We start from the raw sequence: 20204 nt of genomic DNA, 5'->3' as shown, positions 1-20204 counted from the left end.
ACCTTACCTTGAATTATTTATCTGTATGTAAAGCCATGATGGGCAAAAAAAAAAGGTCTGTCGGGCAGTTCCATTTTAACAACTTTCTCCACAACAGATCAATATTCATGCTGTCAAATGCTAGGGCCATTTCTATAAAAGCTAAGTACATGTTGGTTCATTCCCTTACCGACTTATTTTGGAGCAGGTTAATCCATAATAAATTTAAATTACAACAGACCTCTTTCACAGACCCGGTTTGTCGACAGTCCTAATTCTCAAACTTCACCACCCACTCCTTCAACTGTACCAAAACTAGTGAAGTAAACATTTTTCGCAAGACGTCAAGCAGGGCGATCGTTTTTAGGATCAGCTCTATTGCCCTTCTTGAAAATTGGTATCAATATGTCTGATTTCCATGATTGTGGAACCTCCTTTTCTTTCATAATTTCATCAAACAAGGTCATACAAACATGATAAGAGCATTGGGCAAGGTAAGGCAGCTGGCGCTGGATCGGAATGGTCTGGCATCTCGGATGAGTTTGCAAGTTTGTTGTAGAGGCGAGGGAGTTCAATTGCTTTTTAAAGATGAGAGCAGAATCGAGGTAGAAACCTAACTTTTTAACCTCTGGCATGACCTTAATATGATTGTCAATATTAAATGATGCATAGTCTGAGGTAAGTTTTTTTTAAGTTATGGTCTGAGCCAAGGAGTAGGATTTCGGTTTTATCGTCATTCAGGCAGCGCCCATGTGTGGCCATCCATGCCTGAATGAGGATGTATATCTTATTCACCAAGGCCAGGTCTGCTTTATAGTCGCCCGAAAGGGGTATGAGGATCTGGGTGTCATCTGCATAATTTGTGTAGATGACGCCCAATCTGTCCAACTTGTCAAACAGTGGCTTGCTGAAAATGTTATACATGGTGGGTGAGACACAGGAGCCCTGTGGGAATCCACATGTTATTTGGATGGGGATCAGCGCAGGTGGATGTAGAGAAGACACTCATGGTCTGGTTGGCTAGAAAGGATTGGACTCAGGCTGTGGCTTCCCCTGTGAAGTTGGCAGCGAGCTTAAGGTGGTTGCATAAGCCTGCATGATCCACCAGGTCAAAAGCTGCTGACAAGTCCAGTAGGAGTAGCAGCGCTGTTTTCCCATTATCCTTTAGTTCCTCAATTTTAGTTTTGAGTTCTAACAAGGCGGATTCCGTGCCATGGAGAAGGCGGAATCCCGATTGACGCAAGCCTAGTAGATGGTTAGTTTCCAAATAGTCTTGAATTTGGAGATGGGCTACTCTATCAAAGATTCTTTCAGGTTGACTGTTACTGTATTAGATTTGAAGGAGGCGTTGATGAGCTTAGAGATAAACAGCTAGGTCTCGAGCTGCGTCTTTTATTATTTGTACTGGGCAGCTGTCGCCCTTGCAGTTGGATGGCTTCAGTGAGAGGATAACTTTTTCTGTATCGATAATGGAGATAGTTTTAAAGCTGAAAGCTGGGATATTGTTATGTTTAGTGGTCACCTGTGTTTGTTGATCGTTAGGTTCAGTAGTCACTGGTGTTTGTTGATCAATGAGGGGGAGGGAGTCGTTTTTGTTAGTTATTTTCTGTTGAAGGGTGGAGATTTTATTGGATAGGGCATTTTGGATATTGGTGCACCATAACTTGTCCTTGGGGACAGTATCAGTTGGATGAATAGGGGATTTCTTTTCTCGGAGAATGGCAAAAAGTTCCTTCGTATTAGATTTGGCGTTGGTAATTCTGTCGCTGAAGAGATTTTTTTTAGTGTTGATAATTTCCTTTTTGTATGATTTGGAGAATTGGGTTAGATGAGCTTTGTTAATTTCGGTAGGCGCAATTGCGCCAGATAGTTTGGAGCTTTCTTTTCTGCCTCCTAAGGTCCTTAAATTGGGGTGTGAACCAGGCATTTAGATGGGCTTCTTGTTTGCCTTTACTTAATTTAGGTGGTGCAATAGTATCTAGTGCATGAGTCATAGTCTTTTTGAAGGTGTCCACTAGGATAGCTGGGTCAGTGTTGTTCTCCAGATTATTGATCATAGGCAGGAGTAGAGGGAAGAGTTTTTCTGTGGTGATGTCTTTTTTATTTCTGGTAGGGAGAGGTGGTATCATTTTGATAGTTTTGGGGCTGAGCAGATCAAGTGAGGCAGTGAAGTTTATTAGATAGTGGTCCGTCCAAGGTTGAGGGATGATGTCAGTAATGGTAATATTACAGTTAATTTCAGAGTCCCAATCAAGGGTTCTTCCTTTAACATGTGTGGGGACTTGGACTTTTTGGGAAAGCCCTTGGTCATTTAGTAGGGTAGTTATAGCATGGGCATTTTTGTTATCTGTCTCATTGTAGCCGATGTTAAAGTCACCCATCAGCAGTGTTTGAGAGTGGTTTTGGGTGCTATTAGCTATAAGGCTGGTAGGGTCATCTTCGAAGGGACCTAGGGGTCCTGGGGGCCTGTAGATCAGATGGATAGGTAATGTGCGGTTATTGGAGAGTGGCAGTTTGGCTGAGAGTATTTCACAGGATGCTCATGGAGGTGAGGTGGTTAATCTAATGGGCAGAGTGTTTTTGGAAATGATGGCTAGGCCACCACCTTTGGTGTTGGGTCTGTCTACTCTGTGGATCTGGTAGTTGTCGGGAATGGCTAGCATCAGGGTGGGTCCAGCTGCCTCATGGAGCCAAGACTCTGTTACTGCAAGAAAGTCAGAGATTTCAGTGGCGTGGGCTACCATGGATCTAGCGTTATGGATCAATTTAAGGTCAGGGTACTCTTGGGAGTAAGCTTGCTTGCCTGTTTAACTGTGTGATTGTTTTGGCTTGGGAGTTTCTTTTTGTGGGCGTGAATAAGCAACGGGCCAGATTTGAGGAGTTTGAGGCTTGGATTTGCTTATCCAGATGGGTCTGTATAATTGGGAGTCTAACGGTTTTGTTAGCACTGTTTCTTTTAGATTCATATATGCGTGGTGTCACGGTATAGACTAAGTGAAGTGCCGGGGCTAGCTGAAACATTAGGGCTCACCTAGAAACATAAGACATGGAGTGGGTTAATGGGTCCATATAGCAGGTATGTGCCAGTTCAAAATTAGGAATAAATCCGTAGGATTGAAAAAACAAAATAGGGTTTAGCAGCAACATTAAGATCAAAGGTCACTCCCGGTTTCAAAAATCACAGTACTGTAACAATGAGGCTAGAGATGTGGTAAGTAGGCTAAGTAAAGGTAAGCTTTCAGCATTGGAGTTATTTGCAGTTGAAGAATTAGTCAGTTCATATATCACAGTTGCTATAGTGCTTGCAATTCTGACAGCATGTAATCATATGGTGTAATTTCTACTATACAATAGTAATGTCTAAAATAAATCCGTGAAGCACAGTAGGTACGGTTGCCGTGTAGCAATTCACATAGTGTTCAGTAATCACAGAGAATATAAGATCATGCTAGGTCGGGCACTGTTAAGGCTGGCCGTAACACATATTGCGCGAGTTGATAAGGGACTAACCGGGGGCTGTTCATTTAATACAATCGGATGGAACTATTGTTGCAGACATTAGACTGGGCGAGCACTGCAATTGGTATAAGGTAAGCTAGAGGGTAGGTGTACAATGGGAAAGTGAACTTAAAATAGTTAAAGTTCAGTGGGGCAGTGTCAGAAGAGTTAGATTTTCCGTGGAGGGATGCGTCTGTGGGTGCTCTGAAGCGTGTTGATGTAGGGGCAGTGACTAGCCCTTGAAACGCCAGTTTATAGGCGCAGCAGTGTTCCAAGGCTGCGGGGACTCCAAGTAACCAGGTGTCCGTGGCGATGGCGGTTGGAAGGGCTGGACAGGGACGGACAGGTGATTGTCCTATTCTCTGTGGTCATTTGCTCCTGTGGGCTGGCTCACGCCTAGCCGGCGTGCTATTGGCTGTGATAGAGACTCCGGCAGCCAATCCCCATCAGCGGTGTCCTGGAAGGGGGTTTGCCGGTCACAGACAAACAAATGGTCTTAGGGCGGCCATCTTGAAATAGATATTGGCCTTGTGTGTGCCAATAGAGTCTGGATGGGAGCAGCTTCCGCTACGATGCCGTTAGCGCGATCGGCTCGTTGTAGGAAGTATCCGGGTACTGGCAATGGGTCCGGGCAAAATTAGAAGCCAAATCCTGCGGGCTTCATGATTTTAGGGGCATAATTTTAGGGCTCTGGAAGGGTGCTCTGAGGGCTTACCTCAGAGCGTAGTAATGCCGCTTGTGCAGCCACTGCTCCAGCAGTGGTGTAGGAGCTCCTGCTCCGCTCGTGGGCAGCGGTGAGCAGTGTTAAGGAGGTTACGGAGGTTCGGATCCCACATGATCCTCATTGCTCCAGATTGGGCCAGCAGAGCGTGGTACCCAGACCTTCTAGAAATGTCCATCTGCCCTCCACGCCGTCTTCCCTATTGAGAGGATTTGGTCTTGTGCCCGTGTGAGGGGGAGGTGGAGAGGGTTTCTAGGGCAGGATGGATGGATGGATGGATGGATGGATGGATGGATGGATGGATGGATGGATGGGCGGGGATGTCAGGTTTTCCATCCAGAGGTCAGGACCTTCATCCTTCACGCTTGGTATCTGAAAGGTTGAGGTATAAGGATTGGGACCTTCCAGATGACGTGATGGAGGTGTTTCTTTCTGCCAGGAGGCCAGCGACAAAATCCCAGAACCGTTGCCGTTGGTTTTGCAACTGGGGCAGAGGATAAAATGTTGATCCTTTTCAGTGTTCCATTCCTGTGGTTTTGTCTTTCTCGATTTGTTTGGCTCACAGGGGCCTTTAAGTGGGTATCATTAAGGGTTACCTGGCAGCGCTGTCCATCTTAAAGCGCTCGTCTGAAGAATGTTCTTAATTTACGATTCCTTTGATTTCCCAATTTCTTAAAGAGCTGACTAATGTGTTCCCGCCGTCTTCTCTCCAGGTGCCGGTTTGAGATCTGAATTTGGTTTTGAAATTCCTCATGGGTGCTCCGTTTGAACCTTTGCACTCATGTCCTTTGAGATTGTCTTTCAAGACAGTGTTCTTGGTGGCGGTTACTTCCGCTCGCAGAGTGAGTTAATTGCAGGCACTTTCATCTAAGTCGCCCTACTGTGTTTCACAAGGATGGGTTGTACTGAGGGTATGTACTTCCTTTCTACCTAAGGTAGTGTCTGAATTTCATTTGAGCCAGAAAATGGTTCTTCCTTCTTTCTATCCTCCTCCTTATCCTGGTAAGGAAGAGGTGAGACTCCATAGGCTGGACCCTAGGAGAGCTATGAGCTTTTTTATTTCTAGGATGTTCAGGGTCAAAGTGGACGATCAACTCTTTGTGGGGTGTGCTGGTTACCGATTGGGCCAGGCTGTTACCAACCAGATCTTGTCCCGGTGGATTATCCTCACCATTACTGAATGTTACCGTTTGGCTGGCAAGGACCCTCCTGAAGGGTTGCAAGCTCATTCCACTAGGGGCGTGGCTACTTACACAGCCCTACAGCGTGGAGTTCCTATCAGGAATATTTTTGATGCAGCCACATGGGCTTCTATCCACACCTTTGTTATAAATTACTCCCTGAATGCACTCCATGGGCAGGATATTGCCTTTTGGTAAGGCGGTTCTTTATTCTACCATCTGATTGGGTACTCCAAATTCTTTCCCTCCTCCATTTTCTGGTACTGCTTTGGGAGTCTGTCAAAGATGTTGAAAACGCTGGAGGACACAATCCATTCGAAGATCAAGTTACTTACTAACTGGTAACGTTCTTTCGATTGTATGTTTCTCCAGCGTATTCCACATCGCCCTCCCATCCTGCCCCGCTGGAGAATTTCCTATGCGAGTGCAGCTTACGTTTCCGCAAGTCTATATGCAGTCAAGTAGGTATTGGATGTGTGCAGGTCACTTGTTATGGGGGAAAAAACATAAACTGAGGCTAAGGGTGCCGTGCGTCCTATTTATAACATCCAGTGACGTCCCCCTTGGCAGAGGCCTTCGAGCGACATCGACCTGACGCCATCGATTAAGGACGCCCTCTACTGAAAAAGTTTCTGAAGTACACAGCTGTGGACATTACATGTCAAAGATGTGGAATAGGTTGGAGGAACATCATCAAAATAACATTACCAGTTGGTAAGTAACTTGTTCTTCAATTCCATCTGTGACACTTGGCAAAATCAGCAGTAGTTTCGTCTTAGTTGGAATGCTGATGGCAGCGCCAGCATAAACTGGTTTCCTTAACTTGCCATTACGGGCAATGTAAACATCATTTTTTTTTTTGTCCGAATACTGGCATATTTAGGTGTATAGGGACAGCCATCATGAAAATATTTTTTTTAACTGGTAGAATACTGACATATATTGTATGTAAAGTATCATGAAAATGCTCCTGTGCCCTGTTGATGTAGTAGCATCTTTTGGATTTTTGTGTTTAACCCTACAACACTGATTACAAACTGTGTTGCTCTTTACACAATTTTTCCACACAAGTGTACTGTAATAAACACAGTTTTGGCCTGCCATGTATGAAGTTCTCTCAGGAGAGGATGGGAGAGAAGCCCCAAGCGTTTCTATGTTGGATTGGGCTCTTTTCCTCCAATGAAAAATGGCTCCAAGAAAAGGATCACTAGTATTTGACATTTTTATGTCCTTGTAGAAATGATTTTAAAATGGGACTTTGGTCTTTAAGCAAAATATTACATTGTTTTAATGGAAGATCTGATGTAATCTGTCTCTCTGACATGTGCTCTGAATGTAAGATTTTAAAATCGATTTATTACGACTTTTGTGATCACACTCTTGCTGTCACCAATCAATATAGATATGTAACTGATTTTATATTATATATGTTCCTATTTCAGGAATTGCAAGATCAATTGAAAATAACAAGTTTTAAAGAACTGGTGATAAGAGACAAGGATCTGACTGGTGCCCTCATCGCCTCTCTAATCAACTGTTACATCAAAGACAATGCCACTGTGGATGGCATTAGCTGTCATTTACAAGACATCTGCCCGCTTCTGTACAGCACAGATGATGCAATTTGTTCTAAGGTGCCAAAAATCCATTTGATTGAAATTTTCAGAAATGTTTTGACCAAAATAATTTTTGCTTTTCTATAGACCTTGCTAGTTGGAGTGCTGAATCAATTGGAAAAACGTTTAGTTAACTGCCATCTAGACTGTGAAATAGAAATGATTTTCATTCTAACATTCATTGTGTATAAATAAATGGATGAAATAATTGTACAGTAGTTTGGAGCGAAACGTTTCCTATAAATGTTATAATTGTTCTTTTGTAACACCCTTAGTACCAGCAAGTGGTTTCTAAGTGCAGGATCGGGATTCAAACCTGTGTTGCGCTGTGTTGTCTTGCTTCCAAGACAAACGCGTTGCCCGTGAGCTATCCTTCCTCTACAAAATGAGACCTCAATGAGGTTGGCAAGGACATGGAATTCAAAATAAGCCGTATTTATAAGACAAAATATTCTCTACTCTAGGTGTTTGGCTGTGAACCTATCTCTGACAGGGACTACTTTTTTTCTGTGATATATATGGTGTCAATTGTCAAAGATGGGCAAAAGGTGAGGGGTGGCGCTGTGGAGCAGCCCAAGATGGCTGCCTAGCCACTGAGCTCCGTGTGGGATCGGGAGAAATCCGCTTACATCTGCGGCCACAGCGTGCGTTTCTTTCCTGTTACTTGCAGTGCCGCTGCCCTACATCACTGTGCTGCCGCCGGGGGGGCTCCGGCTGTTCTTCGTCCCTGGGGAGCCCCGGACTGGACCTTCTGCCGGTGCGGCCCTCTTCATCGCGGAGGCCGCGGCGCTGACTTGGATCCCGCCCCCGCCTTTCGGCCCGCCTGCCCCTCCTGGCGCTCTGTTGGGCGGACTGCGGCCTGATCGCGTTCCTGGGGACTCCGCGGCGAACCGGTGGTCTGCGGCTGGGGCCGTCGCCGGAGCGCGCCCCGGCCTCGCCCGCCGCCCATCCGGTGGTGGACCTTCGTCATCATCCCACGTAGGGTGTCGCGGCCCTGGGGAGCGTGGAGCGGCTCCCCCCGAGGTGAGGAGTGGCTGCCAGTGCCAACTTGGTCCCCTCCAAGGGGGGGATCGTTTTGCCCTCCTTCCTCCCCCCCGCTGCTCCTCTGTTCATTCTTCCTGGGGGGGCGGGCGGACTGCGGCCCGACCTGTCCCCGTATCGTGCAGCGCGCTGCGGCGCCCTCGTCCAGGTGGGCCCCGGCGCCTAACATCTCCCGTCTGGCTCCGCTCCCCGGTGGCGTGGAGCTGCCGCCCGCTCACGTCCTGCTGGGGGCTGTACAGGGACCCCTCCCTGGAGTACTTACGCCTGGCCCTGCGCCCCTCGACGTGGGTCCTGCCCAGGACGCGCACCTCTTGCCCCAGCAGCCTGGTTGACACTGGCCCCAAACCCCTGTGTGTCTCTGGCGTTTCAACGGGGTGGCAGGCGGAATAACAACCAGTAAGGCATACCCCGCTCCCTCACCTGTGCCGCAACGCCACCCCCCAGATGCGGCTGACCCTGTGGTCTTAGCACCTTCTCATTGGCAATCCCTGGAACCACCTCACACCACCGTACCAGTTGATCCCTGCATACTCGTGCCCCTCCTGGGCCCTGCTCACATCTCGGCTGGAGTAATCCCAACATTTACAGTCTGCACCCCTGACCTGGGACCATACTCTTCCCCCCTGTGGCCGGGCCCTCTGTCTGCGTTGTCCGTGATCCTATAACAACAATGCCTGGCAAGGGCAAGGGGAACCATAAAGGGGGTACCATGGACAGATTCACTAAAGCTGTCCCGAGGGGAGAGGCGGAGCAGGACTCGCCCATCCAGGATGATCTGGAAGCTGACCATCACCCCACTCCCGCACCCCCAGACCTGACCACGCTTATGGAATCGATGGCCAAAAACTTTGCGTCTTTTCATGAGAAATTAGACGACATCAATGCCAATGTTGCCTCCCTAAAAACGCGGATGGATCAGGCGGGGACCAGAATCAGCGACGCTGAAAATCGTGTATCTACCAATGAGGACGAAATACATGCACTACAGGACACAGTGGCGTCCCTGTCACGTGACATGCGCAGTGTGAAAGCGAAGTGCGACGACCTTGAATCGCGCTCTCGCAGAAATAATCTGCGGATCGTCGGTGTCCCTGAGAATGCCCTCAGGGGCCGCATGGAAGACGCTGTGGAATCCCTGCTTAAGGACCTCCTGGGCAACCCAGTCCTGTCCCCATACTTTACCGTTGAGCGCGCTCATCGGGCTCTGTCACCGAGGCCCAAACCGGGCGACATCCCAAGACCCATTATAGCCAGGATCCTCAACTATCGGGACAGAGACCTCATCCTCCGGCTGTCACGAGAGAAAGGAGACCTGCGCCTCGAATCTCATACTATAAGGATCTTCCCGGACTTCTCAATAGCGGTCCAGCAGGAGAGGCGTCAGTTCATCGGAGTTAAAAAGCTGCTCAGAGAACGTAACGTTCCGTATGCCATCCTATTCCCGGCTCGCCTCAAAATCACACATAATGGGAAACTTTATTTCTTCACTGTTCCAGAGGAGGCTGTGAAATTCATTGAGATGCACCTGCCGCTCCCCAGCCCAGCGGGGGCCCCGGTTGATGAGGGGTGATGAGTGGTAACTCAGGCCGGTCACTATTTCTCCATCTGGAACATCCGTCACCTTGAACGTGCATATGGAAACAGCACACTACAGATCCATCGCATCAGGCTCCCCCAGCGCCTGACCGGGCTGAGACTAGACCCAACCACGGCGGACAATGCTCCCCCTGCGGCTCGGAGCATCGTATTGTCTACGAACCCTAGAACTTCCTTCATTCTGGTCTCTCCCGCAAAGCTCTGCTGGACATGGGCTCCTGTCTTTAGATCCGCTCATCGCAGAACCTACTCACGACAGCCTTGTCTGTCCTACATCTTTGTCTAAGAACCGCCCACACGGCTACAGCACACCTCGCTGCAATGGCAACGGTTTTGGTTTATTGGTTGTCACTGCTTCGGTGCCCCTGTTGGGCACAGAATGGGCCTTATCCCTGTTGGATTTCGCCCTCCGAACTCCACCCCTCGGGGAGAATCGGACCTGTTGGTGACACATTTTTTTGGGGGCAAGGGATTTACACTGCAAGTTGGGGGTGGGCAGTGAGGGCGGGGGGAGGTATGGTTTGTTACCCGGGAAATGTTTTAGAAAAAGGCAGTGGCGGAATGGCAGGGCGATACACACCGGCTCACCTATATTTGTGCATGCTCACTCTTTTATTTGAAATTCAACAAATTTCGTGGGATGTACATTAAAACCGTAGAGATGCATGCAATTGTCTCAATCATAATCACCCTGGGATCGGGGGTTCTGGGGACAGAATTTGCGGCACACGGAGGGGGACACTGGGGCGAGTATCACCCAATGGGAGATTGTCCTCCATGGCTATTGTGTTTAGTGATATTCTTGTCTGATGCGCTAAGATGTCAGTGACGATAATGTCATGGAATGTCCGAGGCCTAAGTAATTACACCAAGGGCCGCAGGATCATGGCTTATGCCAATAGACACGGCTGCAAGGTACTGCTCCTGCAAGAGACACACTCCACTGGTCCACTGGCCAGAAGCATTGCGCCTACCTGGGGTCCCCACAGATATTTTACTTCTTATTCCACACGCGCCAGAGGAGTCCTAACATTGATCCACAAGTCTCTTAAGTTTGTCCTCCATAGGAGCTACATAGACCCTTGTGGAAGATACATTGTGCTGTACTGCGCCATTGCCAATAGAGATTACCTGCTCGTAAATACTTATGGCCCCAACGTCGACTCCCCCGAATTTATTGACCAGGTGGTCTCCATACTGCTGGGATACACGGATGTGCAAATCGTCTGGGGTGGGGATATGAACTTTATTCTGGACACCTCCCTAGACAGGACTGGCATAGCGCCCAGGCCCCCGTCGGGTGCAGCGCGCAGACTCCTATCCCACTGCAAGACACTTGACATTCATGACGCATGGAGAGCTCTACATCCGTCAACACGGGAATACACCTTCTACTCATCGGTCCACGACAGTTCGTCCAGGATCGATCTATTCCTACTATCTGGTCCTATGCTAGGTAGGGTTTCCAAGACATGTATACTCGCTCGCACACTATCTGATCACTCACCGATCCTGTTGTCTGTTGACATGGGCATGCCAGCCCCCACCATTAACACATGGCGCTTTAAATCTGCTGCCCTACAGGACATAGTTTTTAGAGCGGACATACTTGCAGATATCCAGTCCTACTTTGACAACAACTCACCACAGGACACCACCCGGGGGATCCGCTGGGACGCCTTCAAAGTCTTCATTAGGGGGGCGTCCATCTCTAGGGAGTCGGGGGTACTCAAATCCATAAGAACCACCCTATCACGCACTGAAACTAAGCTACGTGACCTGGAACGGGCCCACCCGGCCTCCGTTGACCCTGGTATACTCTCCCAGATCAGTGAAGAACTCAAGATCTTCAATGAACAGGCAATCAGGGAAGTGCAGTACTTCAGTCGTCCACAGGCTGCACGGAAATACGGTGAGGGAGATAGACCCAGCAAGACACTCGCTGCCCTGGCCAGGGGGGAATGGGGCCAAGCCCACATTACCAGTGTTAAGGATAATCATGGAACGACTCAGTGGTCCGACCAGGACATACTGGAGGTCTTCACAAGCTTCTATTCCAAACTATACTCTCAACCCCCTGAACATAGCGAATCCCATATGCGCGAGCTTTTAGACCAGATACCCACCACTATCATCTCCCCGGCAACGAGAGAACAGTTGGACTCCCCCATTACACTAGATGAGATAGTGGAAGCCATATCAAGTCTCCCGAAGGGGAAAGCGCCGGGCCCCGACGGGCTTACGGCTGAATTCTTTCAGGAGCATGTGGCCATTTTGGGACCCGAATTGCTAGAGGTATGGAATGAGGCCCTCCAGCTGGGATGCCTTCCCTCGTCTCTACGTGAAGCCGTTATTACGGTCCTCCTCAAGCCTGGCAAACCAGCAGATGACTGTGGTTCGTATCGGCCCCTATCACTCATGAACTTGGATACGAAAATTTTCGCCAAGGTGCTCGCCAATCGTTTCATTCCTATTATGTCATACATGGTACATGAGGACCAATCCGGCTTTGTCCCTGGTAGATCCACATCGCACAATATTAGACGGCTCCTTAACGTCATGGCTCGTATCAGTCAAAACGTGTGTGCGGTGGCGGTCACCTTGGACGCCCAGAAGGCCTTCGATATGGTGTCCTGGAAGTACATGTGGTTGGTCCTGGAAAACATGGGCGTCGGACCCGGGATGATCGCATACATCAAACTATTATACACATCCCCAGTCGCCAGGGTTCGCGTCAACTCCCAAACATCTGCCTTGTTTCCTCTCTCTCGTGGCACCCGACAGGGCTGCCCGTTTTCCCCGATCCTGTTTGCCCTTGCCATCGAGCCCATGGCGGACTATGTCAGGGAGCGTCACTCATGCAAAGGGATACGCCTCCAGGGTATACCCGAAATTATCTCGCTCTACGCTGACGACATCCTGCTCTTCGTCAGGAGCCCAGATCTCCACCTTGACCCTCTCCTTCGGGACATCACTCGTATCGGAACATACTCAGGCTTTACTATTAACTACACCAAATCCGAAATTTTCCCCCTCACACATTCCACGCTCCAGCCGGCCACTGAATACCCACTCCGCTGGTCCCCCAACGGGATTAAATATCTGGGAGTTCAGGTGTCTTTGACCAAGGAGACTCTCTTGACTAGCAATTACCTAGCAGTGGCAGAATTAGCCGAAACCAAGATTGCGCGCTGGCGCCCTCTCCCGTTGTCACTTGCTGGGCGGTTATCACTGGTTAAGATGATACTGCTTCCCAAATTATTGTACACATTCACAAATGTTCCCGTATGGCCTGGCAGGAAATACTTCACTGATCTGCACAGGCTATGTGCGCAGTTCCTGTGGCACTCCGGTGCTGTGCGGAAAAAGTGGGGGGATATGACTCTGCCCTACGACAGAGGCGGGTTCACGGCCCCTGACCTGATGCGATACTGGATAGCAGCGCTGGCACAATTTGCCACTTACTGGTACCCCGGACCCTCCCCTCGCCCGCACGTCAAGCTTGAAAACCTTGCTGCCTCCGGCGCCAATATCATGACTCTAATTTTACATCGTCGGTACGTACCTGACTCACCTATAGATCCAGTCCAGACCACACTATCAGCCTGGGGGCGATTGTTTGCTGCAGGCTCCGCGGAACACCCATACTATAAGTGGCTCCCCGCCTGGCAGCTCCCCGGGTTGGAACCCACGAATGACATAGCTCTGGCGCGTCACTGGCGGTCCCTAGGATACCTGGCCCTAACTGACTTCTATCCGGATGGGGTGTTTATAACACCACAGACTTGGAAGCCATCCCACGCTGGTACACCGCTGGAACTGCTGCAATACTACAGACTCCGAGCAGCGTTCCGGACCGCTTGGCCTGTGTTCCCTAACGAACCCCCTGACCATCCCGCTGTTGCCTATATCGCCAACTCTGGCGGGGCCCGAGGGGTAGTTTCATCGCTATATAAACTCCAGCTCACAGCTGCCACACCACCGCCCTTACGGGCCCGGGACGACTGGGCCTCTGAACTGGGGGTTGACATTACAGACCATCTGTGGGGTAAATTGTGTTCCCATACCGGCAAGGTATCCCTGAATTTCCGGTACCGAACAATACAATACAAATTGCTGAATAGGCTATACTATACCCCGCGTAGACTCTCCAAGTTTGCCCGCTCTGAGATGCGGCTCTGCCCCCGCTGCGGAGCGGAAGACGCTGGCCATCTCCACATGTTTTGGGACTGCCCCCAACTTGCCCCATTCTGGGATGAGATCTTTAAAACACTGTCCGAAATTTGCGATGTGACGATTGAGCCTGACCCGATGGGGGTGTTGTTCGGAGTGTGGGGGGATGAAGGGGTCAGAGGAGAGGCCAAACTCTTGAATATATGTTGTATAATAGCCAAAAAATGTATCCTGCAAAATTGGAAATGTGCTGCTCCTCCCACCTTTCAGAAATGGCTGAATCTACTGACCTGGTCCCGAAACTGTGAAGAAGACTATATTACTACTCTCCCATTCCGTTCCCGGCCAAAAAACATTTGGACTGCCTTCAACAGTTATCTTAACGGTCTTGATGTCCCCTCCTCTGGTGTTGGTTCTCCCTAAGTCTCCACTGTTATGTACGGAATTCTCTGCAACACTGTCTTGCTTTCCTCACCTTGGGGGTCATCCCTCGCTGCCTATGTACATCCCCATGTATTACATTTGTCTTGCACTGTTATATCATAATCGGCCTAATGTGTGTATATGTCATCCACCACTGCCAGCGAAAATAAAAGTTTAAAAAAAAAAAAAAAAAAAAAAAGATGGGCAAAAGGTCACTTAAAAATCTTAGAGATGTAAATATAAAGCAACTGGATTAGCGCCCATTGTGCACAGTAGATTGTAGACTGGCCAGGTTATTTCTAAGAGGTGGCCTTATTGAATTTTGAATGTCTCAAACACTAGTTTTTCCATGTGTTTAACTAGAATCATTCAGATTAGTTTTGCTCCTTTTCATTTTAAAAATCCTTACTTTTAAAATTGTTGGGTGGGAAATGCAACAAAAATTAAAAAACCCACACAAAAACACAAAGCCGTGTTACCATTGCACTTTAACCAATTAACTGAAACAAGGGTAAAAAGCCTCCAATTCCTCGCAACATAAAACAATGACAAAGAAGAGAGAAGCAGACCAGTGATCTACATTTTTTATTTCTTGCAGCATATGAGTAGCACACAGCTTTACATTGAAGCATTATTTACCTGTTCTGCTCCTGTGTTGTGATTAAAAGGCGCCTTTATCGATGGCAGCGAAGCTGCTCTTTTGGACGGCGAGGGCGACGGGGTAGCTACAGCTACCCAAGCGCAGGCCCCTTAACACATAGGACAGGCCGGTGGCCATGTTGTGGGGACTACACCCGGCAGCGGTAACGCTCCAAAGACACACACCACTAAGCACATAAGCCCAGATTGAGACTCGACACATGGGTCGAGTCATCAACAACGTTCGACACCCAGGGAAAAGGTCAGCTGAGTCCTGGTCCTCTGGGCAATCTCGCTTCAGATCGCCTCGCGATAGGGCCCAACCGTCAAAAGACGGCAAGGGTGTCACTTGTAAAACTACCTCGGAAGGTCGATCATCCGCGGACGAAGCCTCGGCCCTTCCCGCATCTGAAAATCGACGCTCAGTGTCAGATATAGTAGTGGTCCCCAAAAAGGCAGTTAAACGCACCTCTGGGGCCCCAGGGGTGTGGAGGGGGAAACATCACAAATAAATCCTCTAAAACTCCTCATAAGGACAAGAGCCCTCCTAGGGATAAAACCCATCAGTAGAAAAAACCTAGGGAATCCAAGCCAATAGAGAAACCTAGAGAATCTAGGCCTATATCTCAGAAGGAAAAATCTAGGGTGGTAGCTCCCACATTGAGGACTTAGGACTTTCCCCCTCAACCTGCGGTTATCCTAAGTTCCAAAGAATGGTCTTCTCAAGACATAGAGTGATGAGAAGAATGACCTTCGTTGCCATTTTCTTCGAGAAGAACCCTGATTACCTTCAGAGTTTCCACTCCCCTCCCCACCTCGGCTTCCTCTGGTTCCCAAGCCTCTACTATACCTACTCAACCCCCTTCTAAGAGGTCTTGTACTAATGTTCCTTTACAAAGTACAGTCATAGTTAGGCAGAATTATATGCAGTATCCTTTGGGAACACCACACACAATTAAGACTACAAGTGACAGTACAAATTCACCTTTGGTACAAGCCTGTACTACACAGTTAAAGTGGTAGCGATGGCTAAGCAGCCAGACTTATCTCAAGAGTAAGTCAGCAGTATCAAATAGTTACACAAAGGACAGCAATTACTATGATTCAGGCAAACACTGACTCGAGGTTTTCAAGTAAAAAGATATACATTTATTTCACTCTTCAGTTGTATAACATTACACTATTATAAGCAGTTTAAAAATCACACTCTTAATACACCACACCGCTCTCAATAAGTTCCAGACAGGTTAAGCTCACAAAATGAAGTGGGAGCAAAATGGCACTCCAGCAATTTAGAAGGGAGGGAGAGACGAAGTTAATAGAAATTGAACCACACCAACAGGTAAGTTCTCAGGGCAATTGAGCAAAAGGAACTACAGTGATAGAATCAGGTAGAAAAGGCTAAGGGCCAAAGTCACTGGTTCAAAAGTCTTTTTCTCAAGATCACACGGTTCAGGGTAGTTTGCGGTAAAGTTCGTGCCATGGATTCCAGACGAGGTTGGTTGGTAGAAAAGCTAGTTCAAAGAGGAGAAGGACAAGCCCTCGGTTTGGAGAAAGATTTCAAACACTTTCAGCATGGTTGAACGAAATGAATAACCAGATTTGCACAGTACCTTAAAACGGAGTGGAAGCTGTAGCTGAAGCGGACGTTCCAGGTAGTTCCTGCAGGCTCACGGTTCCTGAAGCGGCTGTCGGACAGACAAGAAGTAGGAAGACTGGAGGGTCCTGCACTACCCAGGGAAGAAACCAGCAGCAGAGCAAAACAACGAATGAAAGGTGCCATCCTCAATACTCAAGCAGGGTCCCACCATCCTGGCTATCCGGCCCACTGTAGCTCTGTACAGCGAATTTGACCAGAGGAGGAGTCCTGGCTTGCAGTTTGGGCGAACTGGTTGGTCCCACCAGCTCAAGGGAAGAGGTTTCCTGGAGGATCTTCTCTGTCATCGGATTCTGAAGATTCGGACCTGCAGTAGGGCTTCACCGGTCGGTTCAGTCGTTGTACGGGTCCTCTTCCATACGCTTTTGTTCCAGTGGCGACTCTGCCTTTCCAGTCCCAGAGACCTGCTTTTTATGCCGTTTTCCCCCATTCATTCAGCCTGGCTGTCAATCACACAGCAGGTTGGCTGTCCTGGCAAGGAAAGTCACCCAGCCAATCAAACAGGAGTGTGACTTGGGTTACCAAGGGAGCACATGGCAGGGGTCCTTAAACCCCTCCCTCACATCCTGCCTACCCAGACTTTCAGGTGCCTTAAGGAGGGCTTCGGTGCAGAAGCCCGGGAACAGATGGCGATCAAAGGAATCAACCCCGATTTGGCGCGCAGAATAAAACACGAGAAAGACATTAACAAAAAGAAATGGCAAATAAACCCTGCCGAAGCCAAAATAAAATGTATTTGGTCAAGCGGGTTTATGTTTGAGGCTAATATAATAGCCTAAACAATACCATGGTTATGTAAGATAAACTCGGTAGGAAAATTAGGGTAGTTACACTGTCACCAGCCAAGTCTTGATGAAAAGGGAGCGAAACAATGCTCCAAGAGAAACAGAAGAAAAGGAATAAGAATTAACCCTTTCCAATACTCCATGTAAAATGCGGTGTACTGGGGTCTGTGGTTTAAAGAGACAACATAAAGTTAATCGCAACTTTACATGTTTCTGGGGGACAGTAGTCGGTCCCAGAAAAATAGAGTCAGTGGGATGTCTAAAAGACAACCCTGTGTCACTGCACTGAAGGTGATGTGTAACACACATAGAAATGATGCTCATGGAGTAGGTGAGGCTCCAAAGTCCAAGGTCACACAAATGGTAAAAACACACACAGCTAAACACAAGTAAGAGTGGGAAAAAGGCTCACACTCTTACCAGGTAAAAAAAATAAACCCTAGAAATCCAGCAAAGCTGCTGAGGGATTCATTAGGTAAGGGAAATCAGCCATTTATGAGGATTCTCCCTAACAGTCATAGATCTCTGAGCCAGAATCGGAGCACATAGAAAATCTCTCCTTTGTAGAGGCATCTGACCCTCATTTTGATGAGGATACAACGGACCTTTATTATGGGGATGATGAGGACCAAGAGGCTGACCAAGAAGCCAATATGTACTCTATAGATTCCCTTCTTAATCAAGACACTCCAATTGTCAATTCTTCTATTGATAATCAACCCCTCCTCAATGAAGTGCTAGCCACTGCAGCTGAGCATTTTCAGATTGATACCCCGAAGGTACAGGAGGATAAAGACTTTGCAGAACAAATCCTTGGGGACAAAAAGACTGTGGCCCAGTTTATCCCACTACTGAAATCAATGCAGTGCAGAATACAGCCATCTTTAGAAGCCCCTAATCTCACACGGGCCGTAAACCCACATGTAGAGAAATTATTCAGACCCGCAACTTCAGACTCATTATATATTAGAGGGCAACTGAAACCAGACTCCTTAGTTGTAACTACAACTGGAAAAAGAGCAGGCACACCCCTTGCTTCCTCTGAAGCTCCACCCGATTAGGAGAGCAAAAAGATTTATCCCATGGACAGAAAGGTCGCCTCCTCTGCGGTCTATCAAACTAGAATAGCGAACAATGCAACACTCTTGGCTAGTTACAACTGCCACAAGTGGGAGGAAATGTCTGCTTTACTTTTGTCTGCCCCAGAGCCACTCAAATCCCAACTAGCACAGGTGGCTCCAAATGGGAGGGCAGTGTCTAGCTGTCTCCTTAAAACCAATATTGACACGGCGGACAATGCCGGAAAAGTCATGCAAGGGACCGTTATTAACAGACATGCATGGCTGCGCCAGTCAGGTTTTAGACCAGAAACGCAGGCCACTCTAATAAACATGCCAGTTACATAGCCTTCAATAATCGCTAAGCCAAACTTGGATGTCCGAGACACTCCTCTCTCCCCTGTCCCACACCCTTCCTGCCCACAATGGCACCATTCCCACCAAGCCATTGCCCTAACCACACTACCTGTGACATTGACCACCTAGTTGACATCCCAGCCAATCCCATCCTTGACAGAACTCTGCGTCACCCTAGACCAAGTGGCTCATGTTTGACAAGAGGCTCTAATACCAATATTAAGCCCAACCATACCAATCCCAATACTAAGCCCTCCTCAACCAAGCCTCCTGGAAACACAATTACTATCAACCATAGCCTTACAAGCCGGAACAGTAGATGAGGTACCAGACTCCCCTCTATGATCAGTACGCTCTCAGCCAAACCACATACTAAAACTAATAGGGACACAGCCTTTAATAAGCCCAAATCACTCCCTGTAAAGGAGCCCTACTAAATGTTAGGTCCCTTGTTGCCCACCCCAGTGAAATTGCTGACATCATCCTAACTAACGATCTTGACTTCCTCGCCATTACTGAAATCTGGTACACGAGGCATCAGGACCATACTTAACCTTAGCCATTCCTGATAAATATTCCATCCTCAGAGCTGACAGACTTCATGCTTGAGGAGGAGGTGTAACTATTATCTTTAAAACTTCACTAGACTTCAGATCAATCATATCCTCTCCACTAAAATCATGCAAGCACCTCACAATCAAATGGCAAACCTCTCCGAAAAGTACGATCTCTATTCACTTAATATATAGACCCCCAGGACATCTCCTCGCTAATAGCTGAGAATTCCAAGCCATCAGCACAAATCATCATCCTGGGAGATTTCAACCTGGGGTACAATGACCCCAATGACATTCCAGCCTCTTCCTTAGCCAAAGCTCTAACTGAGCATGGCTTCAATCCACTCATCAGAGAGGCAGAGTCATTGACTTGGTTGCGGCTCTCAATTGCAATATCATATGCAAAGCCCCCCAACCTCTCGCTTGGACTGACCATTATCTCGTCCCACTAGATATTAACATCAATAACCTAGATCATAAAAATTGCCCTACGGCACCAGCCTGTCCGACCAGGAACAAGCGCAACATCACTGCTGAAGCCCTAATACCGTTGGTTCTCCCCACTCTTAACGCACTACCAGACACTGCCGACCTTAACCTACTAGTCAACACCTTCACCGACTCCATGCCACGGCCATTGATCCCATCGCCCCACTGAAACCTAGAGCTCATCTGAACTCTTGGTACACCCCTGAACTTAAAATATTGAGAAAAAAGAAAGCCAAGCTAGAAATACTATGGAAAACGGTACCATCTGTTGAAAATAAAACCAATCTTTTGAATATATCCTCCCTATACAAAAAGGAGATCATTCGTACCAAGAAAGAAGCCAACAATGTTAGGATTAATTAGGCAGGATCTTGTACTAAAAAGCTATTTAAGATATTAAAGGAATTAGAAAATCCTATTCCACCCATAGATAC

General features: G+C 48.0%; 1 protein-coding gene across 1 annotated transcript in view; it reads left to right on the top strand.

Moving 5' to 3' along the window:
* NUP155 (nucleoporin 155) overlaps window positions 1-20204 on the top strand; it is a 1628423-nt gene that overhangs the window by 849144 nt on the left and 759075 nt on the right. Inside the window, exon 23 of the mRNA XM_069627148.1 lies at window positions 6822-7013. Within this exon, the coding sequence (XP_069483249.1) occupies window positions 6822-7013 (192 nt within the window). The remainder of the gene's footprint in view (window positions 1-6821; window positions 7014-20204) is intronic.

This window comes from Ambystoma mexicanum, chromosome 6p (genome assembly GCF_040938575.1).
Source record: "Ambystoma mexicanum isolate Mex_15411 chromosome 6p, UKY_AmexF1_1, whole genome shotgun sequence".
Taxonomy (NCBI): Eukaryota; Metazoa; Chordata; class Amphibia; order Caudata; family Ambystomatidae; genus Ambystoma; species Ambystoma mexicanum.
Note: the sequence above shows the minus strand (reverse complement) of the source record. Positions and strands in the feature narration are given on the sequence as shown.